This window comes from Oncorhynchus tshawytscha, linkage group LG07 (assembly GCF_018296145.1).
Source record: "Oncorhynchus tshawytscha isolate Ot180627B linkage group LG07, Otsh_v2.0, whole genome shotgun sequence".
Lineage (NCBI taxonomy): Eukaryota > Metazoa > Chordata > Actinopteri > Salmoniformes > Salmonidae > Oncorhynchus > Oncorhynchus tshawytscha.
In genome coordinates, this window is record NC_056435.1 from 52,510,182 (window position 1) to 52,538,030 (window position 27,849).

A 27,849-nucleotide genomic window follows, 5' to 3' on the forward strand; every position below is an offset into this window, starting at 1 on the left:
TAATTTGGTATATTTTAATTTAAAAGAACAGACATTAAGTAATACAAACTGGTCATACATTTTTACATTGACCTAAAGAAAGCAGACATTGCATATGAAAAAATCATTGGTTTTCCAACAGCCACATCGGCCTAGGCTCCAGGCTTCGCACTCGTAGGTCAGGTGAAAGCCTGTGGCAGAGACTACATCTTCATTGACTAAAACCAGCATGTTTTGAGGCTGATGTAGCTTTCAAGGATATCTATTCCAAGGACATCAAGAGCCAAATGCTTTTGAGGTCAATACAGAGTGTAACCGGTGGGAATCACCAGTGACTGCTGCTTCCTCTGCCATCTCCTGTCTCTGACTGGCTGTTCCTGTATCCTTCCCTGGCTGTGTGTGCTTGGCTTTGCTAGCCTTTCTGGAAGAGCGGTACTGTCTGATGGCCTGTATGACATCTGGGGAAGTCCAGTGTTGATGGGTCAAGGCGTGTTGTATGGTGAAGGGCCCGTCTCGAGTGCGGCGCACTCCCTTACATACGGCCGTGCTGCGGAGCTCCAAGCCCACTTCATGCAGGATTCTGCACAGGTACCGCTGGGTTTCATTCAAACACTGCACCTCTGCGAGAGTGAGAAAACTGGTTAATGAAATGTACAAAACTGAATTAGCAAGTTTCAAGTTGTATTAGTCGTATGTACGGGACACGCATGGTATACATTGTCCAACGAAATGCTTACTTGCAGGCTCCTTTTTGACATTGCATTAACAATATGAAATAGTACAAAAATAAGAATATGAACATAAAGTAAATGGCAGTAGAATAGAATTACCATTTGAGAAATATGCATAATACAGATAGGCACAATTTATAGTACCATATTTACACATGTATTGGGGGAGGGGAGTGTATACATTTAATTGAGCACTGGGCAATTCCACAGTAACAGATTTGATTTATAGTACAATATTTACACATGTATTGGGAAAAGAGTGTCAAGTGTATAAATTGAATTAAGCACTGGGCAGTTCCACGGTAACATAACTGTATGTCAAACAAAAACCAATGATTGCAAAGTTAAACAAGCCATACAACTATGCACAAGAACTACGTTGAACTATTTATACTGTAGTTCTTGTGCATAGTTGTATGGCTTGTTTAACTTTGTAATCATTGGTTTTGGTTTGGCATACATTTTAAAGTGAAAAATCAGTCTCAGTGTCACTGTCATCATGGAATTGCCCCACTATTCAAGAATACCGGATACATATCTAATGCAACGGGGTGTCTGTTGCAGTTCATCAGTTAGAAAGAGCCATGTGCCATGTCCTATTGCATGTGAGTGTGTCCCTGTGTCTTTGTGTGTGATCAAGTGTCTATCTAGCAGGGTGTTGTACAGGTGAAACTGGAGGTGGCAATACATTTACCCAAGGTAAAATGGGGTGGTTGGAAGTGTAATAAACGCAGGCCTGTCATAATAGGGGGAGACTTCCCGTCGGGACGCAGTTCCCCCTTCACAGCCAGCTCATAGGCCCCCTGGGTACTCATGTCCACCTTAGAGTACCTGCCAGAACAAACAGTTATCCTACACTGCTCCACACACTAGGTATAGCAAAAATAACAAATAAGCTTTCACTGGCACAGACAACAACTGACTGGCACTTATATCACAGCATTAGTTTGGTAAGTAATGGGGTTGAATTGGTACAGGTCTATGGGAATGCTCTAATTGCAATATACCTTGGTTCAGTGAGTAGATAAAGTAAGGTGAACAGAGAGGGATAAGAGGTGGACCACAGAACTAGAATGAAGGGTGGACGTACGTGAGCAGGGCCTTCTGATTGGATCCTTGCATCATGGCCAGGACTCTCTCCAGCTTGTCCCGTGTAATGTGATCTGGAAGGCATGTCAAGGGTTGCTACACAGTCAAGATAATGTTTTTATAGATTCTGTATTTATTTCAATAAGGTGAAAGGCAAAAAAATAAAGTGCTGCTGTACCTACCATATGTGGTCCTCTCTATGAGGCGGCCTGTGTGAGAGAAATTATCTGTGGCCATCCCCAATTCACCTTCCAATGTATAATCCTGAATAAATGATCGAAAGTTGAACAAGAAATGCATCATGGCAATCTCAGCATTCTATCAGAATGATGCCATATGGATTTTCCACCTCCAATAAACTGTATGCTCTTTTACTTGTAACATAAATAGAGATGAACGCTTACTCTAGTGACATGAGATCTGTAGAGATCAGTCAGAGCCTTGTTTGACTGGCCAACACCTAGAACTGAGGAGAAACAGATGCCATGATGTACATGATCAAACATGAAAACTTATATCGGTGCAGTAATGCAGGCCCGATGTGGTTCAAATGAGCATATCCCTCAGCAATATATATAATTTTTTGTAATTTGGAGGACATGACAGAAAGTCCCACCTAGAACTCCAGAGGAGAATACGTCCAGGCGATGTCCCACTCCTACTCCTATATGCTGGAAATCAGGTCCACTCACTGACAAGAAAACAGTAAGACTGTTATTGAATTCACACAGATCCAGCATCATTACGATATGGAGAGCCTCACCTTTAAAATACAAGTGAACACACTTATAGGTTGTGTAAGGGACAGGTCATGAAAGACTTGGAAGTGATTGTACAGTGAACCTGAACATACCCAGAGGGTGATGAGCCAGAGCTGGGACAGAGGCTGCAGACAAGGTGAGCTCATTGGAACCCTCAGCCACAACACTGGTGGACTCAGCCAGGAACTGGACCCGCTGACGAGGGGCTGGAGGAGGGGCAGCATTTATCCCTTTGGAAAGAGATTGCATCATCATCGGTCCCGTCTGACTCAGTTAGTAGAGCATGGTGGTTGAAATGCCAGGGTAGTGGGTTCGATTCCCAGCGGGACCAGGACAAATATTTTTTATGAAAATGTATGCTCTTGCTACTAAGTCACCCTGGATAATCTGCTAAATGACTAGAAATGTAACTGCACTGCTGTTAATGAACTGGACATGTGACAGGAAATCCCTTGCTGGCATTTCTTGTCAAGTGGTAAACCCAGTAGGTAACAGCAGTAGCAACTCATAACGTTACTACTAAACATGACCGGCTCTCTAAAATGTCGGGTAAGCAATACTTTCCTGTGGATATTTTGTCTCAAATTACGAGCAGCTATAGTGCAAACCGCACAGACAACAGGTAGAGTAAGCTTAAATGTATTTTTTTTTTCAACATTCAGGCTTGTAAGGTAACGTTACATTTACACGATTTTACAGGCATTATTTCCAGGCTGAATATACCAATTCATTGTGTATTACAGCCTGATTAATCAAACTACAATTAAGCATGTAATTATCAAAATAACAACATGGGGGATTATGTTGCATTTGTAGTGCAAAAGTAAATGCTAGTGTCAGTAACGTTACAGTACCTTTGAGCAGGTTTGTCTCGATGGTATCCCGGACGAGTTTCCAGTGGACACCGGGGGGTTTGTAAATGGAAAACAATCCCTCTAGTTTATGAAACACGCGAACAGATGGCCTCGCCATGACACTAGATCTCAACAAATATTGTCCAGCATTTGTTACCCATAAACGGTGTTAAATAACGCTACACTTCGTCAAATTTCACATAAACGCAGTTCCAACCTGGCAATGTTTCACATCTCGACAATGTCAACATGTGGACCTAATGCGTAGACGTGACTTCGATATTCCAGAACACTGCCACCTAACGAGCTGGAGTAGTTACTTCACGAATTTCCGAAAAAGTAGGGGGGAGGCTTAACAGGTTAACAAATGTTTCCTATGCCAATAAAGCCCTTGAATTGAATTTAAATTGAATTGTATTTATTTAACCTAAACCCAAATAAATAAATGTTAGAGTTAGAGTTATCAAAATAATAGAAAATAATAAAACTTTATTGTTCATTATGGCGATTAGGATTAAGAAGATCACACATCAAATCACATTTTATTGGTCACATACACATGGTTAGCAGATGTTATTGCGAGTGTAGCGAAATGCCTGTGCTTCTAGTTCGACAGTGCAGCAATATCTAACAAGTAATCTAACAATTCCACAACAACTACCTAATAAAGGAATGGAATAAGAATATATACATCTAAATATATCAATGAGCAATGATTGAGCTGCATCGTCAAAATGCAATAGATGGTTTAAAATACAGTATATACTGTACATACAGTGGCGGTTCTAGCTTGTATGGCTCCCTTGGCGAACCCCCACTTTTGTGCCTAGCTCACAAACTAGAATCAGGGCACCCACTCCGACAAGGTTAATTGATCCACAGTCCCATATGGTGACATATCACTGACGTGACATGCAAATGAGCGATAGAAAATTGATTGCGCAAATGTCACCATTCCAAATGTTTTTGTATGCCGCCCCCGGGAAGATGCCGCCCCGGGCGGCTGCCCATGTCGCCTATACCTAAATCCGCCACTGTAAACATATGAGATGAGTAATGCAAGATATGTAAACATTATTAAAGTGACTAGTGATCCATTTATTAAAGAGAGTGTGTACAATCCACTTTCAAATTTGCGACGCACTTGGATTGAAACAAAACTAAACTAATTTTAACGATATAACCAGGTGCGCAACTTTGGCTTTAGAAGTGTAGCATCGCTACAGCAATATTTGTGCTTAGCATATACTCATGTCCTGAAATGGGGTGTTATGGCTGTGCGTTGCTGGTGGAGAAGTCAGGTGCAGGAGAGCAGGGAGTATTGAACAAGCGCACACTTTATTATGGCAGGAGATAAAAAATAACAGAAGAATGCAGCTTCTTAAAAAAACTCCAGCCCACAAGGCAAAAGTGCAAGGCGCGAATAATGTTCAATACAAGACACTGTAAATACCAAAATAAACAAACTGTGCAAAAGACACAGAACCATGAAACCCAGTCTGGCGCGTAACGATAACCACGTAACACGAAACAATTTCACGCAAAGACATGGAGGGGAACAGAGGACTAAATACATGCAGTGTGATTACGGAATGAAAACCAGGTGTGTATGGAACAAGACAAAACAAATGGAAATGTGAAAAATGGAGCCCGAACAAGGAGAGGGGCCGACTTCAGCGGAAGTCGTGACATGCAGACTTTGTGTTTGGAATGAATTGTAAGTTCTTGTTTCTAAGCTGCAATGTTATTCACCAACCATTTTTTTTGTTGTATTATTGATGTTTTTTATTTTTTATTATCCAGTCTGATAAACACTCAAAACAGCCTACCCGACCGCTCAGAGTCTTCCGAATGGTCCTAAAGCACACAGTTGCCTCATTTTGTATCACATTCCAATTTATAAAACTGGAGGGACAAAAATGGTATTTCAGAATGTGAGGGGTACATGTCCCCCCTGTTCCCAGTGAAAGTTGCACCCCCAGATATAACTATAAACAAAACAAAAAAATTCACGCAGGTGAGCTCGGGGTCTGGCAGCAATGCCGCGCCCCCAATGTCTCTTTAATTAGAAACATTATAATAAAACACACAGAACACTCAATGCATAATTAGTACAAAAAATATAAAGATGATACCGCCTACCCTGTGTCCAGTGCTATATGTGACATTGTATCCACAAATATCAAACTGTATGCTTGTGTCAGAGGAGTCGACTCAACTAGCCTCCAGCACTAGCCTAACCATGGAGCTTCAGCGGTAATGTCCTAAGGAATTTCAGTAGCCCAGTAATGTTATGTAATGTAAGGTTGCAAAAATCTGGTAACTTTCCCCAAATTCTCAGTGTTTCCAGAAATCCCAGTTATGGATTTCCAGTTTCGCAACACTAGATCTGTGAAACTTCAGTGGTAGTGTTCTATGGGGCTTCAGGTAATGTCCTGAGATTTGGTGATTGATACAGACTTAGTGCAAATAGTTCTTAATTATTCAAATGGGTATGAAGAAAGGAACCACCGATCACTCCAACTCCAAAGCAACTTGTGTGTGTGTGTAACGTGCGTGCATTACTGAGTATGTTTGTGCAAATTATCACGTTTCTGTAATGCCGCACAATTGAATTGAGCATAGGTATTCTGTGAACTGATCTGTAATTATTGATTATTGATAGGTTTTATTCACACCTAAACATTATAAATCCTAAACGTTAATTTATAATTGACTCTGATGGGTTGCAGTCTTTGTGTGGGAGGCACAGGCCAGAGGTAAGTTTTTGTAACGGACTAATCAGGGAGCAAAAAGTGAGTGTGGAGAAAAGACATGGGAGAGGGTGCTCACACAGGTGCTCGGAGTCCAGAGGGCCATTGCCATAGCAACAAACGATGGGCATTTATTTATTTGTCAAGTTACATAACATTGATATCTCCATACAAGTTATATCGGAGTGTTTTCAGTGTAAAGTGAATTGTTGTCTGTGCCCTCTCTTTCACAGTGTGGTGTCTGTGCCACCTCTGCAGTGTGCTGTCTGTGCCTCCACTTTCACAGTGTGCTATCTGTGCCTCCTCTTTCACAGTGTGCTGTCTGTGCCCCTGCTTTCACACTGTGCTGTCTGTGCCTACTCTACTACAGTTTGTTGTGTGGCCCATGAAGGCTGTCAAGATCACTGTCCTTGGCTCAGAAAACAAAGGTTTCATTCATCACACTGACTTCTGAAACAACATGCAAAGCTCTGCGAAGCACACTATCAACAAACAGTATTATGTGATGAAACATTGCATATGTGAATATATCAAAACTTTCACATGTAACCCAACTCTTTTGAGAAACTACACAAACCAAACTATGGACACATGGGGAAAATGTATTAATAGTGTATTTGAAGTGGACAAGTTTTCTTTACAAAACGTTATATCCACCAAAGTCAAACGTTACAACACGTTCTAAACCGCTCTGATGACAAACACTTTTTTCCTTGTCTCCACTTGTCCACGTGGCTGCTGGCTGCGCTTCGCAAACCCTGAAAATATTGTGAAGTTTGACCACCATTTTGTTTTTGTAAGGACACAAAAAACAGAGGCAGTGGGAAAAACAATTCAGGTAAATAAATACACTTTTAAAATGTTAAAATACAATATATTATTAGCTAGTTAGATAGCTGTAGGTCACATTGTTGGCTAACTAAAATTAGCTGCTAGCTAGCTAACTGTACACACTGTTTAGCTAAGTTAATTAAATTGTTATTTTTTTGCTCCTTTGCACCCCAGTATCTCCACTTGCACATTCATCTTCTGCACATATATCACTCCAGTGTTTAATTGCAATATTGTAATTATTTTGCCACTACGGCCTATTTAATGCTTTACCTCCCTAATCTTTCCTCATTTGCACACACTGTATATAGATTTTTTTCTATTGTGTTATTGACTGTACGTTTATTTATCCCACGTGTAACTCTGCTTTGCTTTATCCCGCCCAGGTCGCAGTTGTAAATGAGAACTTGTTCTCAACTGTCCTACCTGGTTAAATTAAGATGAAATACAATGCAAAAAATAAATACAAATGTCATCAAGCTACACTCGTAGAAAAAGGGTTCTAAAAGGGTTCTTCAGCTGTCCCCATAGGATAGCCATTTTTGGTTCCAGGTAGAACCATTTTTGGTTTCAGGTAGAATCCTTTTGGAACCCTCTGTGGAAAGGGTTCTTCATGAAGCCAAAAAGGGGTTTTCAAAGTGTACTGCTATGGGGACAGCCGAGTAACAGCTACACTCTTAGAAAAAAAGGTGCTAACTTCCTATTAGTTAGCTATCTTGATGTAATCATTGTAAATTAAAAACACAGTCTCCAAGTGCATTTGTAGATAACAGCCATGGAAAATTGGGTGAAATTGCAGATCCATCTGTCATTTAAAGGGAGAGTGTAGGCTACTGGATAGGGCAGGTAATTTTGTGGGAGGACATTACGTAAAGATTCTCTAGTTTCAGCCCCTAGAGGGGAAATCTTTGAGGACAGAGAGATAATAGCAACATAATATAGAGTGCTCTCTAATTTGTGTATAATGCCTGTTTCTTTGTGATGGTTTCGGTCCTTAGAAATGGAAAGTTGTTGAAGGCAGATGAAGAGAGAGGTCCCAATGAATGTCCCTAGAGACTAAGGATATATCCTATATGCCATGGGTTATATGTGTAGGCCTACCTATGTTAGCAAATGTTGTATACAAAAATATAGTTAAACATCACACACAATGTATAAACCTATTACAATTGGAGCAGGCCAACCCTGCTTGTGGTGTGCAGGGTTCTGTTTCAGCCCAGCAATAACACAGCTGATTTAACTTATCAAATTTAATGAGTATATAATCAAGTGTGCTTTTGCTGGGCTGGAAAAGAAGTCGGCTCACCTAGTAGATCAGGGATCAGTGGAGCAAGGTTGGCCACCACTGGTATGGAGTTTTTTTGTTCACTTGAAATTATGCTTCAGTAATTATAGTCTACTTACCACTTAATTATCTATTGTTGTTTCGACTAAGATGTCTAATCTTTACATACGAGTTAGCTTATTTGTATGTTTTGAAGTGATGAAGTGTTAATTCTTTGAAGTAAAGTGTTTAACCTTGTTTTAAATGTTAAACTATTATTCAAAAGTAACCAGTGTCTGTTGATTAATCACATATCACAATCTGCAATAAATAGGGGAGGGGGTTCTGTCTATAATGTGTCTGTGTTTATGTGTTGTATTCTCAATTGAACATTTCCTTTTTGTCTATTTGTAAGATCTCAAATCTGTTTTATTTGACTGTCACCTTCTCTCATTATGTCAGCTATGTGAATCCATTTAGCAGCTTATCATTTGGCATGCATCACCAATGCAGCCATAGGCCTACAGTATGGTGGCATTACTGGGCGTATGTGCATCTGTCATCTGAGGCAGAGAATAGCTGAACTCACACATTGTTTACATGTTGAGCTATACACTGAGTATACAAATATTAAGAACACCTGATCTTTACATTACATAAACTGACCAGGTAAATCCAGGTGAAAGCTATGATCCCTTATTGATGTCACTTGTTAAATACACTTCAATCAGCATAGATGAAGGGGAGGAGACTGTAAAAGACAGGTTCAAGAATGATTTTTAAGGCTTGAGACAATTGGGACATGGATTGTGTACGTGTGCCATTTAGAGCATGAATGGGAAAGACAAAAAATGTAAGCATGTATTGAATGTATTGAAATGTATTGAAAACTCAATATTAGAATGGTGTTTGTAATGTTTGGTATACTCAGTGTATTTTCTCAATTTAAAATGATACCAGTAGACAATGTATATGAGGCAAACCATATACTAGATTTTGTACATGCCCTGTAAGTGCTGACATATAAAATTGTTTAGTGTAAATCCAAGCTGTGTTATCGAGGTACTAATAAAGGAGAATTAGGCTACAGGAGATGAGCATTACAGGTGACATTTTATGAGGTTAATTTTATTTTATTTCCTTTATTTGAGCAAAGTTTCTAGCAAAATTATTGCAGTTCCCATAAATAGAAAACCTCCCACTAATAGTACATGGCTGCTTCATGTATCACTGACTCTGGATAAGCTTGTGTGGCAAACACAGCTAACATTTTAGGTAAAATTAAAGGTTAGCTTTACAATCGTGAGAGGATTTAAACTAGCTAGTAGCTAGCTAGTTAATTATGCCTAGGTAGCTTACAAGGTTAGCTGACCTTTCTCTAAACAAACCTCATTGTGGCTAGATACTTGTCCCTCATGCTAGCCTTTACAGCCAAATATCATTTCAGAAACATCAACATACAAATATTGATATGGCCAGCTTTGTAGACCATTTCTCTCCTCTTGCTGCATGTTTAGCTCATCTCGAAATAACAGAGAAAAATGTTTTGTCACCTGTGCTTGTTTTGTTGACATTTTAATCCTCAGTGTTGCTCCTATGGCACTAATCTGGTGAGCACCTATAGAGTACCACAGTATGAGTCATAATACCTATCAAACCTAGCGGTCAAACAAGGAAATGGTTCCAATAGTTTTTCCACCATTCATTTTTCACATAAGGGATTTTAGGAACACTTAAAATAAGGGCTGTGTTTCATGTAGGCCTACCCTGGCGTGATGTTTTGATAACAGTGTAAATCTCTCTAGGACAAAGTGACTTTTATCAATATATTCGCCTGTATTTACCACCCAAAAATGAAATGCTAATTAGCTGCTAATGTGAAGAACTACAAATGCCATCATGATCTGGATGAGTCTGACGACTTGAGGCAAAGGTAATAATCTCTGGATTAACTATATCATATTAACAAAATGTTGTAATTAATCAACTAGCTACATTTCTTTAAATTCACAATTCTGTGAACTTTCTTGTGCAAGTTTTAAGTTGACACAATACCTGCTAGCAAACGTGTCAGCTCGAGATGACATGCAGAAGCTTGCAGGGATTTGTAGTCTTGCATAATGTCTACTTTGGAGCTTGCAGGGATTTGTAGTCTTGCATAATGTCTACTTTAATGCTAATTAGCATTTTTGAATTTGAGAGTAAATAGAGGCAAATATATTGATAAAAGTCAACTTGTCCGAGAGAGATTTACATGGTTATCAAAACGTGTTTCATAAATTAGCTATGGGGAAAAAGTTATGGTGGAAAAACGATTGGAACCTTTTCCCTGTTTGACCGATAGGTTTTATGGGTATCATGACACCTCCACTGTGGGGCTCTATTGAGGAATGTATTGACCCTGAGGGTAGGGCTTGGTTTTAGTGGTTTCAGTAAAGATAAGAGACAGTATCTTGTTAGTGGTTTCAGTAAAGATAAGAGACCTGCCCTGTGTGCAAGTGCAAAGTCAAGTGTTGAACGCTCAAACATTTGTCTTTCATGGTTATTTCAAAGGCAGCATTGTCAGCATTACGTCAAGCATGAGACATCACATACTTCAAATGTCCACATATTCAATGTATTCAAATTCGTGAGTAGCTGTGAGGGCTCTAACATTACATTTCAGCCTACCACTTGAGGAAGAAAGATGACAAATTGTACAGTGTATCAGATCTTGGGAGGAAGAGAGAGAGTGTGAGTTTATTAGGGATACGTGAGGTAGGGAGGGAAAGAGTGAGAGAGAGAGAGTGCGTAAGTGATAGTCAGTGAGAGCACAAGAGAAAGGGGGAGAACGCCTATACTCTGGTCAGTGTAAGATCTTGCAAAACATTTCTAAGGTAACGCATCTGTTTCTAATTTGACCTGGGGGTCAGAGAGAAGAGATCACAGAGAAGAAACTTCTGTGAGGGTAAGTCCAGTTGTTTTGACCATGTTGGACCTTGGAGGATCAAGTGGAAAACTCCTGTCGTCATCTCATGTTTTAATAGAAGAGTTCAGGGGCTTTCTCTGTTAATGGTTGACTACTAGTCAGTCACTGCTCCTATTTGTCTTTCATGGTTATTTCAAAGGCAGCATTATCTGTTCAATATGTTAGGCAAAATTCTCTCATGTTAACATCTTTATAATAGCACTATGCAGTAAACCAAGACAAAACTATACTGTTAAGCGACATGTACATTTTGGATGTACAGACAGCATTTTAAGATCACATAATGTACAATAGTCTTTGTCAGTTCTTTACACCTTTGGAGAAGAGGAGACAGTGGCATAGGAGACAAGTGGCATAAATACATTACACTCACAATTGCTGTGGTAAAATCTGAATCAGAATATATATATATATATATTTGTCCTTGCCAACTCTGTAACGAGTCTGATAAGAATCTGATCAAATAAAGCAGATACATCAGATAAGATATACATTATTTTGGGATAGACTGTGTACATTGTGCTTATTTATAGAAACTAGTACTGTTATAATGTTATAAATAATGTTATATTTATGAATGAAGATCGATGACAATGTAATATTTCACACTGATGGCATGAAGAAAAAAAACTCCAGTGTAATTTGTTTTTATAATCAAAAGATTGATTTTAGAGAGACAGTTGATTAGTTCTCAACAAATTTGCCATGTGTGTGTATGTTTGACCGGTAGAGTGGGCTTACGTGTGTTTGGAATGAAGATGTCCCTGGTAAAACAGATGTTCTCTTTCGCGATGGTGGCATAAAAACAAGACCAAAGTGTAATTTACTCTGTGTGTATGTGTGTGCGTGTGTGTGTGTGTGTGTCCGGGAGAGTGGGCTTACAGGTGTGTTTGGAATGAAGCTGTCAATGGGGAAACAGGTTGCGCTGGCTGCAGTGGTGGTAGTGATGGGATGCGTGGGCATCATCGCTCTAATCCTCACATTAGTTCAGCACCACTTGGTGGATCTCCCCCATCGCATGCAGGTGATGAAGAAAAACTGTTACCTGGATTGTAACTACAGTAATTGGGGAATATTCACTCTGGGAACTCACCCATGTAAAATCCTAAAATCCACCTTAAAAATCGACGTTTTTCATGTTGAAATCATTTGACTTTGGGAACACCGTTCCAATGCGTTCCCTCCTAATTCCACCCTTGACCCGTTTGGATATCACATTTCCTTCATCATTTCCCAGACATCAATGTTACTTCACAAAGCACATACCTCACAGGATGCAACAGGGCCCCTGTCAAGCTCCCAATATGGGACAATATTCAACAATAATATGGGAAAGTAGGTACTCAAAAATGTCAAAAACATTAATATGGGACTTTATGAAAAATGTATATTTATGAGATGGTCCCAGTAAGGACGAGGTACTCTTAGTTTTTCTCTGTCTGTTGGTATTTGACTTCTCTGTCTCTGTGTGTCCTTCAGTATGGGATGGTGTTCGATGCTGGATCCACACACACTTCTCTCTACATGTACCATTGGCCTGGCAACAAAGAAAACAACACTGGGGTGGTGTCACAGATGCTGGTTTGTGATGTTGACGGTCAGTGCTGAGTGCTGTCAGTGAACCATTATTACTACTCTATTATTTGATTTCTTAGGGGTGAATACTAACTTCTACGTAAGGCGAATCTTCACTTAGTCATGCAATGACGTTAAGGTTTAAAAATTCCAGTAACTTTCCCAAAATTCCCAGGTTTTGGAATGTAGAGGGAATAAGCTGCAGGGGCAGCCTCCAACCTGGAGTTCCTCATCTGGGATTTTGGGAAAGTTACCAGAATTTGTCAATCAAAATTGATGTCAATGGGAGAGTAGATAGGATTTGCCCCTAGAAGGTAGAAGTTAGAATATGCCCTTAAGTCATCTTACACCTATTTTCATGGCAGCTTGATCGCAAGGGCCAAGACAAATCACCCAGTACCACCCAGTAATGGTTGTCACATAAAAAAATATACCAGTGACTCACACCCCTGTCCCCTGCTTGTCCATAGGAGATGGCATCTCTAGCTATGCCCAGGACCCACCTGGTGCAGGGCTCAGTCTGAGGAAGTGCCTGGAAAGTGCACTGGCAGCCGTCCCTGCAAACCAGCAGAGGGAAACTCCTGTGTACCTTGGTGCTACCGCTGGCATGCGACTCTTGCAGTAAGCCGAGACTGCCCGGTGTTATCTTGATAGGTGTAATCATTTTCATTTACCTCATCCCAATACTACGACTTTATGAATGAATGTGCAAGGAAAACCTCCCACTAATCTATGTGGTGACTACACTCTAAGAATAAAAAGGTGCTATCTAGAACCTATAACAGTTCTTCGGCTGTCCCCATAGGAGACCCTTTTTGAAGAACCATTTTGGTTCCAGGAAGATCCCTTTTGGGTTCCATGTAAAACCCTTTCCACAGAGGGCTCTACCTGAAACCACAAAGCTTTTGGAACCCTTTTTTCTGAGTGTATTTAACCTCCTGTACATTATGACTGGGTGATGTATGCTATTTCAGGCTGCAGAACTTGGTTTTAATAATAAAGTAGCATTTATGAAATCTACTTTCATTGTCCGGTAAGAGTGGCTGAATATTTTCCTCTCCTCAGGCTACAGAATCACACCCAGTCTTATCAGGTGTTGGAGCAGGTAACCAAGGTGATCCAGGGGTATCCCTTTGACTTCCGGGGGGCACGGATCCTATCTGGGATGGAGGAAGGGGCTTACGGATGGATCACCATCAACTATCTACAAGAGAGCTTCATCAAGGTGTGTATGAGAGGTATTGACATGTTGAATGCACCAAGCTGTCTGTCTAAACTACTTGCACATAGCTTGGCCACCCATACATACCCCACAAGACATGCCACAAGAGGTCTCTTCACAGTCCCCAAGTACAGAACAGACTATGGGAGGCACACAATACCACATAGAGCCATGACTACATGGAACTCTATTCCACATCAAGTAACTGACACAAGCAGTAAAATTTGATTTAAAAAACATATTAAAAAAACACCATATGGAACAGCAGGGACTGTGAAGGAACACAAACATTGGCACAGACACATGCATACACACTCACACACATACACGATAACATACGCACTATACATACACATGGATTTAGTACTGTAGATATGTGGTAGTGGTGGAGTAGGGGCCTTAGGGCACACAGTGTGTTGTGAAATCTGTGACTGTATTGTAATGTTTTTAACATGAACATTAAACTGCCTTAATTTCGCTGGACCCCAGGAAGAGAAGCTTCTGCATTGGCTAATGGGGATCAATAAAAAATATGAATACAAATATAGGGAACGCGCACACGCACCCACACACACACACACACCCGAATGGTGTCAACCTTGTTTAGGCAAAATTAACAGAGGTTTGTGGATATACAGTAGTAGTACCATTTATAACCACTGTAAAAGCTTGTTATAATGGTGAATTGCAGATCTTTGCAGCTTAACATTATAGCTAACATACAGTATTTGTACTTCTCCTGAGCAGCACACCTTTGAGGGAGAATGGGTGAGCCCTAAAGGAAGGAAGATCTGGGGCGCACTGGACATGGGAGGTTCTTCTACCCAGATATCCTTTACCCCCGGCCAACCGGTACAGGACCCTGCCTCCGCCCTGGGACCCAAGCTCTATGGTTACCAATATGAGGTGTACACACACAGCTACCTGTGCTATGGCAAGGAACAGGCCATGAGGCAGCTACGGGTTAATCTACTGAAGGTACTGTGAGTAGTTGTCTGGTCACCTGTTAGATATGACTCAAAGAAATTGCAGAATGGTTTTGGGTACTGTAAAAATGCCAGGTAAACTTCCCCTACATGTCGATATAAAACCAGTTTTCAGGAATAGAAACGTGTAAACAGGCAATAGTGTTTTGGCTTTACCCAGGCCTTCTTTAAAGCTAAGATCTGCATAAGTTGAAACAGCGCCACTGGATGCCTCAGGTGCATTTATTATTGTTTTTAGATTTTAAAAAATTGTAACTGGTCAGAGGAGCATCCTGCATCGTGGTAAAAATAATCATAGTGCATACTCTGCTGTTTTATTGCACGTGCAATGGTGTCCGAGGGGGAAAAACAATGTTCGTTGTTTAAAGTAGCCACTTTGTTGTTATCGCAAACAGACGTGGCAGTTTCACCGCTATGGATTCCAGCTTTAAAGCACATGATAAATATCTTTGGGCCAATCTAATTCCCCAAAATCTGTTTGACTGAATGCTTCTCAGTTGAGTCAGAAGCATTTTATGGCTGTTTAAAGGGCTGTTTTTCTTTTGATTCAAGCAAACTTCCTCCTCTCTTAGATGAGTGGGTCTACCCGCCCAGTCAAGCACCCCTGCTACCACCTGGGCTACAACATAACCCTGACTCTGGGTGACCTCTATGACTCCCCCTGCGTTGCCAGACCTGTGACCTTTGACCCAGCCTCAGAGGTGACCTTCACAGGGACCAGTGAGGCACTGCAGTGTCTCAACCAGATGAAGAAAATCATGAACCTGACTGACTGCTCCCTGGCTCCTGACTGTGGCTTCAACGGGGTATACCAGCCCCCAGTCAGTGGCGACTTCTTTGTGAGTGTTCATCCTATATCTACGCAAAGCCCACTCAACTGGCACTCCAGGCAGGCTCATCAAACACTCCAATTTGAAACATGTCTGAACTTTGTACAGTATATATTGTCACCATCATACTGTTCCTTCTCCCTAGGCTTTCTCAACATACTATTACACCTTTGACTTCCTTGGTCTGGCTCCTCAGTCCTCTCTGGCTCAGGCTACCACAACTATAGACACATTCTGTAAAAGGACCTGGGACTCGGTGAGATATAGAGACCTCTGCTGACCTTCCACATTACCAGTACACTTCCTAAAACCGAGCGGCATCTCGTTGTTGTTGGCAATCAAGCCTACTAATGTTGTGTCATCACAACGGTGGTTTGATAGAAATAGGAGACAGAGAATATTAAGGTAGCCTGTAATTAAAACATTTGAGAGGGCCCATCTCAGCAAGCAAAAAAGCCTTGTAATTGAAATACTGCATAATGGCACAGCATTTCATAAACTTTAATAGATCTAAAACAAGTGTCATTTATATTTACAATGCATTTATCCAAACAGATTAATAATTTACCTACTGTAGCTCTTATCAAGTTGTAAATTACAGTGCATGGAGAATGGTGTTATTTCTATCTGAAAAATTAATTTGATGCTTTTTCCACTTGGGACGGGTAGGTAGACTCCACGTTATTCATGGTTTCCTCACATGTAAAGGTGGTGGAATTATTAGGGAAATAAGTCAAGGTCAGAATACAGCATATCTGTCTACACACCTTCATTTATTTGATCGCCACCCCCAACAAATAGGGGGTGAATAGCATGCTATTCTCACGCTTAAGTTCAAGGTCAGAATACACATAGAGAGAAAAGTGCATAAAAAGGGAATTATGTTCCATTTACGCCACTGATGAAGACAGCTTGTCTGTCGAAACGTTGGTTATTAGGTTATTCAATTATTGCATCTGAGCTCCTAGAGTGTGTGGCTCTCCTTTTCTTTTTCATATGTTTTACTCCGCAAGCCAGCACCTCACCTAAACAGGTGTGCGTTTCTTTCACCTCCATGTACACCACTTACCTCGGGTCAGAATTGGCCCCAATGTTACTACAACTTTGTTTGTGATAATATCAATTATTTTGGCAGCTCAAGACAGAGTATAGTGAAAAGGACAAGTACCTTCGTGATTACTGTGCCTCAGCAAACTACATAATGACAGTACTACTAGACGGCTACAAGTTCAACCAGACCTGGGGAAATATATACTTCCAGAGACAGGTGTGTGCTTAACTATACACTTGTGTATTGACATATGTAAAACATCAACATCCAATTCGAAAGATTTTGCTTCAGGACACAGAATGAAAGACATTTTACCACAGAAATCATGAAAAAAGGAATGTTCTTGTATGGCAGTCAATGTGAATAGCTGTGCTGCCTTAATGAAGCTGTGTGTCTATCATATAAAGTCGTGGGCAAAAGTTTTGAGAATGACACATTAATTTTCACAAAGTCTGCTGCCTCAGTTTGCATGATGGCAATTTGCATATACTCCAGAATGTTATGAAGAGTGATCAGATGAACTGCAATTAATTACAAAGTCCCTCTTTGCCATGCAAACGAACTGAATTCCCCAAAAATATTTCCACTGCATTTCAGCCCTGCCACAAAAAGACCAGCTGACATCATGTCAGTGATTCTCTCGTTAACACAGGTGTGAGTGTTGACGAGGACAGGGCTGGAGATCACTCTGTCATGCTGATTGAGTTTGAATAACAGACTGCAAGCTTCAAAAGGAGGGTGGTGCTTGGAATCATTGTTCTTCCTCTGTCAACCATGGTTACCTGAAAGGAAACACGTGCCGTCATCATTTCTTTGCACAAAAAGCGCTTCACAGGCAAGGATACTGCTGCCAGTAAGATTGCACCTAAATCAACCATTTATCAGATCATCAAGAACTTCAAGGAGAGCGGTTCAATTGTTGTGAAGAAGGCTTCAGGGCGCCCAACCCAAAGTTGATTCAGCTGCGGGATCGGGGCACCACCAGTACAGAGCTTGCTCAGGAATGGCAGCAGGCAGGTGTGACTGCATCTGCACGCACAGTGAGGCGAATACTTTTGGAGGATGGCCTGGTGTCAAGAAGGGCAGCAAAGAAGCCACTTCTCTCCAGGAAAAACATCAGGGACAGACTGATATTCTGAAAAAGGTACAGGGATTGGACTGATGAGGACTGGGGTAAAGTCATTTTCTCTGATGAATCCCCTTTCCGATTGTTTGGGGCATCCGGAAAAAAGCTTGTCCAGAGAAGACAAGGTGAGCACTACCATCAGTCCTTAGTCATGCCAACAGTAAAGCATCCTGAGACCATTAATGTGTGGGGTTGCTTCTCAGCCAAGGGAGTGGGCTCACTCACAATTTTGCCTAAGAACACAGCCATGAATAAAGAATGGTACCAACACATCCTCAGAGAGCAACTTCTCCCAACCATCCAGGAACAGTTTGATGACGAACAATGCCTTTTCCAGCATGATGGAGCACCTTGCCATAAGGCAAAAGTGATAACTAAGTTGCTCGGGGAACAAAACATTGATATTTTGGGTCCATGGCCAGGAAACTCCCCAGACCTTAATCCCATTGAGAACTTGTGGTCAATACTCAAGAGGCGGATGGACAAACAAAAACCCACAAATTCTGACAAACTCCAAGCATTGATTATGCAAGAATGGGCTGCCATCAGTTGGGATGTGGCCCAGAAGTTAATTGACAGCATGCCAGGGCGTATTGCAGAGGTCTTGAAAAAGGGTCAACACTGCAAATATTGACTCTTTGCATCAACTTCATGTAATTGTCAATAAAAGCCTTTGACACTTATGAAATGCTTATAATTATACTTCAGTATTCCATAGTAACATCTGACAAAAATATCTAAAGACACTGAAGCAGCAAACTTTGTGGAAATGAATATTTGTGTCATTCTCTAAACTTTTAGCCACGACTGTACATGCATATAAACTCAGCAAAAAAATAAACGTCCTCTCATTGTCAACTGCGTTTATTTTCAGCAAACTTAACACGTGTAAATATTTGTATGAACATAACAAGATTCAACAACTGAGACATAAACTGAACAAGTTCCACAGACATGTGACTAACAGAAATGGAATAATGTGTCCCTGAACAAAAGGGGGGGTTAAAATAGTAACAGTCAGCAAAAACAATTGAACCGCTCTCCTGGTATGGCCACCAGCTGCATTAAGTACTGCAGTGCATCTCCTCCTCATGGACTCTTCCACCAAGGCACATGCAAGTTCCCGGACATTTCTGCGAGGAATGGCCTTAGCCCTCACCCTCCGATCCAACAGGTCCCAGACGTGCTCAATGAGATTGAGATCTGGGCTCTTCACTGACCATGGCAGAACACTGACATTCCTGTCTTGCAGGAAATCACGCACAGAACGAGCAGTATGGCTGGTGGCATTGTCATGCTGGAGGGTCATGTCAGGATGAGCCTCCAGGAAGGGTACCACATGAGGGAGGATGTCTTCCCTGTAACGCACAGTGTTGAGATTGCCTGCAATGACAACAAGCTCAGTCCGATGATGCTGTGACACTCCGCCCCAGACCATGATGGACCCTCCACCTCTAAATCGATCCCGCTCCAGAGTACAGGCCTCGGTGTAACGCTCATTCCTTCTACGATAAACGTGAATCCGACCATCACCGCTGTTGAGACAAAACCATGACTCGTCAGAGAAGAGCACTTTTTTCCAGTCCTGTCTTGTCCAGCAATGGTGGGTTTGTGCCCATAGGCGACGTTGTTGCCGGTGATGTCTGGTGAGGACCTGCCTTACAACAGGCCTACAAATCCTCAGTCCAGCCTCTCTCGGCCTATTGCGGACAGTCTGAGCACTGATGGAGGGATTGTGCATTCCTGGTGTAACTCTGCAGTTGTTGTTGCCATCCTATACCTGTCCCGCAGGTGTGATGTTCGGATGTATCGTTCCTGTGCAGGTGTTGTTACACGTGGTCTGCCACCGCGAGGACGATCAGCTGTCCTTCCTGTCTCCCTGTAGCGCTGTCTTAGGCGTCTCACAGTATGGACATTGCAATGTATTGCCCTGGCCACATCTGCAGTCCTCGTGCCTCCTTGCAGCATGAATAAGGAACGTTCATGCAGATGAGCAGGGACCCTGGGAGTCAGTAGAAAGACCTCTTTAGTGTCCTAAGTTTTCATAACTGTGACCTTAATTGCCTACCGTCTGTTAGTGTCTTAACGACCATTCCACAGGTGCATTTGTATTACTTGTTTCTGGTTCATTGTACAAGCAGTGTTTAAACCCTTTACAATAAAGATCTGTGAAGTTATTTGGAATTTTACAAATGATCTTTGAAACACAGGGTCCTGAAAAAGGGACGTTTATTTTTTGCTGAGTTTATGTTTATATACATCACTGTCTATCAGGTGGCAGATACAGACATCAACTGGACGCTGGGCTACATGTTGAACCTGACCAACCTGATCCCCTCAGAGCACCCCCTGGTGGTGACAGGTGTGCAGCATGGCCAGTGGGCAGCAGAAGTCTTCTTCATAACATTTGCTGTGTTCCTCAGTCTGTTGGTGCTAGCCATACTGTTGCTCTGGAACCCATGAGGCAACACAACAATCGATGCAATCACACTTTGAACGTCTCTGACTTCTAGTCTCTTCTAGTCCATACAGATTATTACAATGTGATAATAGCAGTGAGTCAATAAGATCGACGGATCGGACGAGCGTGGCAGCTCCTGGAACTCACAGTAATAGTTAAAGAAATAATTTGTAATATTTTCTGTCAATATGACTGGAATTATGGAGGCAATTGAATGTATTATGTATTTATTAGGCTTGTATAAACTGCATAGGTGGATGTTTTCAAGCAAAAAGAAACCCAACAATAAATTGTAATATGACACTATCTACTGCAAATAAATAGTGTTGCTATGAATATATATCTCTTCATAATCTAATAAATATATTTTTCCCCCCACAAACAGTGTTTGAAAGAAGTAGAAAAGGGAGAATCATCTCAAGCGTTACATTACTACCACTACAGTATATGCTTTGGTATGCACTGACAAATGTTTTTAACATTTAAATCTGCTTTATTACATATAGAACATTTAGAAATAAAAATACTATCATAAGGGGCTATAGGGCACAAATGCATGTGTGTGTGCGTACGTGTGTGCGTACGTGTGTGCGTACGTGTGTGCGTACGTGTGTGCGTACGTGTGTGCGTACGTGCGTACGTGTGCGTACGTGTGTGCGTACGTGTGTGCGTACGTGTGTGCGTACGTGTGTGCGTACGTGTGTGCGTACGTGGGTGCGTACGTGGGTGCGTGCGTGCGTGCGTGTATGTGCTGCAGATTATGACATGTACCAATCTTCTCCACCTTGATCAGCAGCAGCCTGATTTCTTCATTGGCGGTTCTTTCTGCAACACCAAGCTTCCCTCTTCTTGTCTTGTCTGCTCACCCAGCTGCTTTAGCATCCTTGAAGCAACAACACACCAAATCAATGTTTGAATATTCACAGAACAGAGTCCTCTTCCACTTGCAGATAATGACAATACGCAGCCAAATCCAGACTACACACAACAACACAAACAAACAATAGCTTTTACTGTACTTGGAAGACCTGTCGGCATGTCTTACCTTGCCAGAGTTTCCATAGACAGAGTCACATTGTCACCTGTTGCAGCACTACACTCCATAAAGAGCATGTCGTACCCCTTTAAGAGTGAGGTCAAGTATCATCAATAAAAGTATTATTTGTATTTATTATGAATGATCTCAATCCTGCTTTGCTACCACTGTCAATTTCAGCACCAGCTACAGAAGTGTAAAATAATCATTTATATCACATCACCTGTAAATCCTACAGTCCAGTCGCCCACATTCTGGCTGTTAAAGTTACAGTAACGTCAACATACCTTTGCAAGGTTCTCCCCTTCATGAGTCTGAACCTCTCGATCTAGTTCAGCACAATCAGTCTTGTTCCCAAGGAGTATAACGATGACATCATCTGGAGCCCCCTCCTACAAAATACAAAAGGTTATGACAGTACAATAGATACCAGTGGAAGAACTGTGAATCCTGCAAACAATTGTTTGTGTTGTTACATAGTTGTTCTTTGATTATAATATTAAAGGCATGATTTAAATGCCCCCTACCTGAATGCAATTGACCCAGTAGCAGATGTCACAGAAGCTCTGAGACGAAGTGATGTCATACATAAGCATTAGACCCTGGGCTTTGTGGAACACTTGTCTGGTGATGCTGTGGAATCTGGGGAGTAGAGTGTAACAATAGTATAACATGTATGTAATTATATACTAACAAAGAAAACACACACATGGAGGGTTCAAATTAGGACAGAGGAACAGATTCTGTATCGATGCATTACATATAATGAACAATTGTGATGAACTTAGGTTAGAGACCCACCTTTCCTGACCTGCAGTATCCCATAACTGTAGAGTCACTGGGCTGCCATCCACGGTCACAGACTGTATACAGGTATCAATACCTGCTCAGATGATAAGCACACAAACAAACAAACATGAAACCAGACATGAATGAGTATTATGAATAATGTACAGTAATACATGGTGTGTTCATTTCTTCACATGACATGAAAGGGCATGATGCCAAACATACAACAAGGATGATGATACTCACCAATGGTTGCATTGTGGTGCAGACAGAACTCTCCACTTTGGAAACGCCTCATGAAGGAGGTTTTGCCCACACTGCTGTTTCCAACCATCACCACGTTGTAGGGGTTTGAACTAGAGCCAGAGCTTCCGAAGGTACCTGGAGGGGGATCAAAGAGACTGGTCTATTACAGTTGATATCACTTCTCTGATCTCACGCAAACCTAACTTGACTTATTCCTTTGGCTACAAGTGGAGAGCAAAGGGCCTCAACAGTGCATATCCAGCAGTTAATTCCAGGTGATTCCTGCCTGGTGGGTTTACATACTCAAGACTAACCTTTCCATCCCACTTGTACATCCTCACTGTTGCTATTCGATACTTACCCGGAGGCTTCTCCACACGCTCTGCCTTTTCTTGACCTCTTTTATTCCCAGGGCCTGGCTGTGGAGCTGGAGCCACTGGTTCAGACCCTTTTCCACTCAAAACCGTGCTTGAGGCAACCACCTTAGACAAATAGAAAACATAATCTCCCACAAAGGACAGTATATGATCATCTCTTCAAAATGAAATGTGAAATATCGTTGTGTGTTCAAAAATCTATATACCTTCTGGTATACACACTATGTAAAACATTTAAAAGTAACAAATCAGATGTTTGATATATATTGAAATGTCAGGGCCGAATTCAGACTTACAGTATATGAACAATTTCAGTTGTGACATCACTGCAGCTCTTTATCATAAAATGTTGAATCCTCAAATATCCTCAAGTACTCAGCCGTGGGGTGTTTGTACATGTCAAGAATGCTATGAGTTCAATAAAATAGGTGAAGCCATTTGTAAGAAAAGCCAAAGTACCTCTATGAGTATTGTCTCCTTCTCTGTGCTCTGTATCTCCTGTTGGTCCTCCAGACTGACAGCTTCAGCCCTGCGCTCCTCTTGAAATCTTTCCAAAACAGCATTGACTTCTGGATTTCCAATGGTTTCTGCTCTGACCTCTGCCTCTGTTATATTTTCTCCTGTCTCCTGCTTCTCATCCTCTGCGTGGAGTCCTCCCTGTGTCTGATGAGTAAAGCCCATCTTTCTTCTCTTCCCTGTAGCTTTGGATTCACCAACATCCTCGTGAGATTGGGAACTCAGAGACAGAGATGATTTTGAAAGAAGACTGGGGCTATTACTTTGTGTTAACAGACATTGCTCCATGTCTGCTGTTTGGGTAAGTTGAAAAGCAGAGATGTGAGGGTCTATACAAACCATGTCACCTGACTCTTGGGCCTCTACTGTAAGAGTCAGGTCAGTTTGGCTGCTCTCGCTCTCCATGACTGTATTCACTTCAACTTCTATCTCCTCCACCTCTCTAACTTTTACTGTTGAAATCAGTGTGTCATCAGTCAAGTGGGACTCAAGATTAGGAACATTAGGGTTGTGAAGAGTTTCCATAACCTCAGAGAAATCTGATTGACGTAGAAGCATGAGTTTTGCTGTCATTGAATGATTTATAATTGATTGGCTCTCACTTTCTATATTGTCAGCCTCTATGTTTCTTCCCTCTTGATTTGAAGTACTGAATGAACAGCTGAGGTCAGTCTCCTCATTTCTCTCTTCTCCTTCATTCTTCTCATTACCAGCTCCATCCTTAGATTCCATCAACATTTCAAACTCCATGCAAGAACCTTCCACTGCATCCATGTTTTCTCTCTTGTCTTCTATCTCTGTGCTTTCTATTTCCACTTCTTGTTTCTCCTCTGTGTCCTCCTCTTCTCTTTGTACAACTCTAGGATGCCTACGAGTCGACCCCATCTTTCTCCTCCTGCTCGGAGAAGGACTCTGATTGGAGTTGATGTTTGCTGCGTTATCACCTTGGTCCTGAACACTCTGCAGTAAGAGTGAATTGGGAAAAGAGTTATGGCTTTCATCCGAGTATGGAGTTTGGTTGAGTTGACTAGCAGAGATATTGGGATCAGTGCTCAAAGCCTCATCTGTTTGGCAGGGCTCTGTTGTGAGAGTTCTATCATCATACGTCATTTGGCTACTGACACTCACTTCATTTACAAGCGGCACATGATCACTCATTTCCTCCTCGCTGAGTAACATGACCTCTGATGTGTCCAGTCCCCTGTGGTATTGGGGTCAGTGTTTGCACCACCCTCATTACCCTGAATACTCTGCGGTAATAATGGTTTGAGAAAGGGGTTAGTGATTTCAATACATGGAGTTTGGATGAGTTGACTAGGAGAGATTTTGGGATCAGTGCTGAAAGTGTCATCTGACTCTAGTGTAAGAGCACAATCATATGCTATTTGGCTGCACTTGATCACTTCAGAATTATTCACAAGCAGTGTGTAATCACTAACTTCTTCCTCCCTGAGTAAAGTGACTCCTGATTGGTCCAGTCCAACACTGAAGGGCTCTATTGGGTCAACATTGTGGGCCATGCTTGCTTCATTGTTGCTCTCAGTTTCTGTATTGACAGAGTCTACAGTGAATCTGTTGCCTTTCTCTTGGTTATATAATTGATCTGCAATACCAAATGAATCGATGTATTGATCAAAAGGGGTGGGTTCAATCAGACGTTCTTCTTCCATTCCTTTCTTCTCCTCATCTGCTCCATGCTCTGGTTCCAATAACATCAGAGACTCTTCCGATGTTTCAACACCAGATCCTTCCACTGTTCCCATGTCCCTTTCCAACCTCCTTCCTGTCTGTCCTATGTTTTCTGTGTCTTCCTCTGTTTGTAAATTCTCCTTTTCCATCTGCTCTCCTTCTTTCTCGTCTACACTGGCACTATCTTTAGGCTCCATAGATATTTCAAACTCAGTCTCTTCGATGCCAAACAATTCTTCTTTTCCCAATATGACCTCTTCTCCCTCATCATAAAGGTAACGATATCCACGCATCTTACTCTCTCCATGTTCTTCCGCCTCATGTATACCTCCATGATTCCTGCGAGTTGAACCCATCTTTCTTCTCCTGGATTCTGATTGAGCACTTTTGACATGACCCAAAGAGCTGTCTGAGGGGGTTGATTGTAAAAAGCAGGTCATATCCTCACTTTGTTCAGGTTCAATACTTTCTACATGGTCTTGTTGTCTAAAATGAGTTATATTTGCCATTACTATGTTTTCCTCAACTATCAGATCAACAAAGTTCTCATCTTCATCTCTTTGGTGCAACGTTTCCTGATTGCCTGGACCAGTAGAGTTAATATCATCTTGCAATTCTGACTCATTTACAACAGGTTCAAGTTTCTCTTCACCTTCTCCACTTTGGAGGATTATTGTGTTATTGAATGACTCAAACTCTTCTGTGTTGGTTAAAGTGTCTGACTCAAGGGATTGATCTAATGACTGTCTAGAGCTGAGAAATGTGGGGGACTCCACCTCGGCATGCTCACTTTCCTGCCTCCTCTCTTCCTCTTTCTTCAACTCCTCTGTTATGGGTTCAGCAGCGAATCCATGAACAACTTGCAATGCAAGATCTAGGGGCAGATGCAAGAGTGATTCGGTTCCAAGAGTATCTTGAAGCAATTCACTGCTATAACTAACTACAGCTTCACTACTAGGTTCAATATCCTCACCATCTTCCTCTTTCCATCTGTCATCCTGTTTGTCGAGTGTGTTAGAAGCAAACAAAAGACACTCAGTGTCCGTTTCACTTTCCTTTGGACCCAGGAGCTCTTTTGTGTTGCTGTAGGACCCGGATTCCACAACTGCAATGGATGCCTGAAGTTGTAGGGATTTTTCTGTGTCTCCAGTTTTGGCGTCTTGTTTCTCCCCAAAGTCCGTCTCTGCTTGTTTACCTTTATTCCGACGAGTAGAACCCCTTTTCCTTCTCTTCTTTGCAGTGTCAGGTGATTCCAGCAGATATGGGTTTTCAGTTTGAGACAGATTTATTTCTGTGAGTTCATTTAATAAGGGATTATTGTCTTCCAGGTATTGTGATGTTATATATGGCTCTATACAAACCATGTCACATGACTCTTGGGCCTCTACTGTAAGAGCTGCTGTGTCAGAGGGAGTTTGGTTGCTCTCGCTCTCTGCGACTATTTTCACTTCTACTTCTATCTCCTCCGCCTCTCTAACTTTTTCTGTATGTTCTACAAGCTCAGACCTTTCGATGCCAGATTCTCCTTCTACTACTATGTTGACCTCTCCCTCCACTACTATGATCGCTGGGTCTCCCATCGCCTGCTCCTCTGTCACTTTTTCTAGAAGTTCCTCAAGCTCTACAAGCTCAGTCTTTTCTATGCTAGAATCCATTTCTGCTGTTGTAATGACATCTCCCACCTCCCCTATAACATCTGTGTCTTCTCCTTTCTCCTCCTCCTGTCCCTCCTCTCTTCTCTCCTCTCCTTTTCTACCTGGATGAGACTTGCTGCGAGTGGAACCGATCTTCCTTTTCCTCCCTGGAGTGTAGGATTCTACCTCTGCTGTTTCCTCTGACCCAAGAGAACTCTGCAGTGAGGGTGGATCTGGAGGGGAGTCAGTGTTTCCTCTTGATTCATCAAGTGTTTCCTCCAATGATGTTCCTTTGTGTTGCAAACCAGTGATGGCAGGATTTGAGTTCAGTGTGTCATCGGTCAGGTAGGAGTCATATGACTCTATAGTAGGAACATCAGGGTAAGTGTTGTGAAGAGTTTGACTAATCTGAGTCAACTCTACTTCACGTAGAAGCAAGAGTTTTGTTGCCATTGATTCCTTTATAATTGATTGGCTCTCACTTTCTATATTGTCAGCCTCTATGTTTCTTCCCTCTTGATTTGAAGTACTGAATGAACAGCTGAGGTCAGTCAGGACAGTCTCCTCATTTCTCTCTTCTCCTTCATTCTTCTCATTACCAGCTCCATCCTTAGATTCCATCAACATTTCAAACTCCATGCAAGAACCTTCCACTGCATCCATGTTTTCTCTCTTGTCTTCTATCTCTGTGCTTTCTATTTCCACTTCTTGTTTCTCCTCTGTGTCCTCCTCTTCTCTTTGTACAACTCTAGGATGCCTACGAGTCGACCCCATCTTTCTCCTCCTGCTCGGAGAAGGACTCTGATTGGAGTTGATGTTTGCTGCGTTATCACCTTGGTCCTGAACACTCTGCAGTAAGAGTGAATTGGGAAAAGAGTTATGGCTTTCATCCGAGTATGGAGTTTGGTTGAGTTGACTAGCAGAGATATTGGGATCAGTGCTCAAAGCCTCATCTGTTTGGCAGGGCTCTGTTGTGAGAGTTCTATCATCATACGTCATTTGGCTACTGACACTCACTTCATTTACAAGCGGCACATGATCACTCATTTCCTCCTCGCTGAGTAACATGACCTCTGATGTG

The 27,849-nt window shown here is 41.7% G+C and overlaps 3 protein-coding genes across 7 annotated transcripts in view; 1 reads left to right on the top strand and 2 right to left on the bottom strand.

The window, feature by feature from the left end:
* Positions 1-3,706, bottom strand: trub2 (TruB pseudouridine (psi) synthase family member 2). The gene is made up of 8 exons (XM_024427690.2): positions 3,415-3,706; positions 2,653-2,790; positions 2,416-2,490; positions 2,204-2,265; positions 1,982-2,063; positions 1,801-1,873; positions 1,405-1,541; positions 1-599 (listed from the first exon to the last, which is right to left on the bottom strand). The coding sequence occupies exons 1-8, from the start codon at positions 3,530-3,532 to the stop codon at positions 256-258; spliced, it is 1,029 nt and encodes a 342-aa protein (XP_024283458.1). The 5' UTR covers positions 3,533-3,706; the 3' UTR covers positions 1-255.
* Positions 3,026-20,787, top strand: entpd8 (ectonucleoside triphosphate diphosphohydrolase 8). Of its 5 annotated transcripts, none has more exons than XM_024427686.2 (10): positions 3,052-3,109; positions 12,115-12,254; positions 12,710-12,827; positions 13,276-13,426; positions 13,871-14,030; positions 14,775-15,005; positions 15,586-15,852; positions 15,989-16,099; positions 16,979-17,110; positions 20,295-20,787. In XM_024427686.2, exons 1-10 carry the CDS (start codon positions 3,103-3,105, stop codon positions 20,481-20,483), a joined length of 1,506 nt encoding a protein of 501 aa, XP_024283454.1. In that variant the 5' UTR covers positions 3,052-3,102; the 3' UTR covers positions 20,484-20,787. The 5 variants fall into 5 exon arrangements, with proteins under 5 accessions (XP_024283457.1, XP_024283454.1, XP_042180542.1 ...); XM_024427688.2 differs by lacking the exon at positions 3,052-3,109 and adding an exon at positions 10,824-11,209 and having other exon boundaries at positions 12,102-12,254; XM_024427687.2 differs by lacking the exon at positions 3,052-3,109 and adding an exon at positions 10,825-11,209.
* Positions 20,692-27,849, bottom strand: part of LOC112254808 (EF-hand calcium-binding domain-containing protein 4B) — a 14,318-nt gene continuing 7,160 nt past the window's right edge. Inside the window, exons 2-9 of the mRNA XM_042324607.1 lie at positions 23,389-24,086; positions 22,914-23,034; positions 22,553-22,687; positions 22,319-22,400; positions 22,045-22,159; positions 21,805-21,909; positions 21,527-21,603; positions 20,692-21,364 (exon numbers count right to left, since the gene is read on the bottom strand). Coding sequence (XP_042180541.1) covers positions 21,271-21,364; positions 21,527-21,603; positions 21,805-21,909; positions 22,045-22,159; positions 22,319-22,400; positions 22,553-22,687; positions 22,914-23,034; positions 23,389-24,086 — 1,427 coding nt within the window. The 3' untranslated portion in view covers positions 20,692-21,270. The remainder of the gene's footprint in view (positions 21,365-21,526; positions 21,604-21,804; positions 21,910-22,044; positions 22,160-22,318; positions 22,401-22,552; positions 22,688-22,913; positions 23,035-23,388; positions 24,087-27,849) is intronic.